At 34.3% G+C, this 1178-nt stretch overlaps 1 protein-coding gene across 1 annotated transcript; it reads left to right on the forward strand.

Annotated features, from left to right (window-relative positions):
- Positions 1-263: 263 nt before the first annotated feature.
- LOC121963703 (hydroxyacylglutathione hydrolase, mitochondrial-like) lies at positions 264-928 on the forward strand (the record flags this gene model as incomplete). Its single annotated transcript, XM_042513966.1, has 3 exons — positions 264-328; positions 543-660; positions 740-928. Coding segments are annotated over 3 exons (372 nt in total), but the record flags the coding sequence as incomplete, so codon positions are not given.
- Positions 929-1178: the final 250 nt, after the last annotated feature.

The following is a 1178-nucleotide window of genomic DNA, read 5'->3' on the forward strand; positions in this document are numbered from 1 at the left end:
AAAAAAATATAGTGCAAAATAGCCATCAGACATTTCCTCAGCAAAATTGAAATTCATCCTAAAACCAACAAATACTCAACTTTAATGATATAAATCAGAAAAAAACACATATGAGAAACTGGAACGTGCAAACATTCTGCAATTTTGCTTAACAAATATTTTGAAAATTATCAAAATCGTGTTTGATTAGTTTTCCCACACCTTAAATAATTGACTCACATTTTAGGCGCTACTTCAGTTCAGCTCGTTTGTGCTTTTAACAGGTTGTGGAGGCCGTCAAAAAACATGGCGTAAAACTGACAACAATTATGACCACTCATCACCACTGGTAAGATACATGTTAAATAATGTTTAAATATACACATAGTTTTACACTGGATACTGTTTGCTTACCTTATTCACGAGAGCATTCGGAAAACTTTAAAGATGAGCGGCCAACAATGTTAGTATGATGAGAGACAATATTGTACCTGCATGAAACTACTTTTTTTTTTTTTTTTTTTTAGAGTAGTAACACCACACTGATAGTACTCTCTCCTCAGGGATCATGCTGGTGGAAATAAGAAGATGGTGAAGTTAATTCCAGGACTGAGGGTCTACGGAGGAGACGACAGAATTGATGGTCTTACAAAGAAAGTTTCTCACTCCAACAGTTTCAAAGTAAGACTATATAACTGTCTGTGCTACAATCCAAATATCAAGCGACTGATGTTTGCTCACAGGTGTCACTGTGTCTCAGGTTGGATCACTTGATGTCAAATGCCTGTTCACACCGTGTCACACAACTGGTCACATTTGCTATTATGTGACGAAACAAAACAGCACCGAGCCGCCTGCTGTTTTCACAGGTAACCTGATCAGATCAGATGAACTGCACAAATTAACCTTCATGCACAAATCTGCACAGCTCCCTCATTTTAAAACAAAGGTATTATTTAATAGTATTTTTCACTCATATTGTAATTTTTCTATTCTATATTTACGGTTCTTTAATTTTGCAGTAATTGCTTTTGCTTTTATTTTTCAGGAATATGTGTCTTGTATGCATCAAACAACAACGCATATTCCCTTTATGTAAAACCTACTTAATAAAGCTTATTTCAATTTTTTTTTTACTATTTTATTGAACTTTTTTTAACAGAAATAATGCCAGATTTGGTCAACAAATCATATGACTC

The sequence above is a fragment of the Plectropomus leopardus genome, unplaced genomic scaffold (assembly GCF_008729295.1).
Source record: "Plectropomus leopardus isolate mb unplaced genomic scaffold, YSFRI_Pleo_2.0 unplaced_scaffold12192, whole genome shotgun sequence".
Classification (NCBI taxonomy): Eukaryota; Metazoa; Chordata; class Actinopteri; order Perciformes; family Serranidae; genus Plectropomus; species Plectropomus leopardus.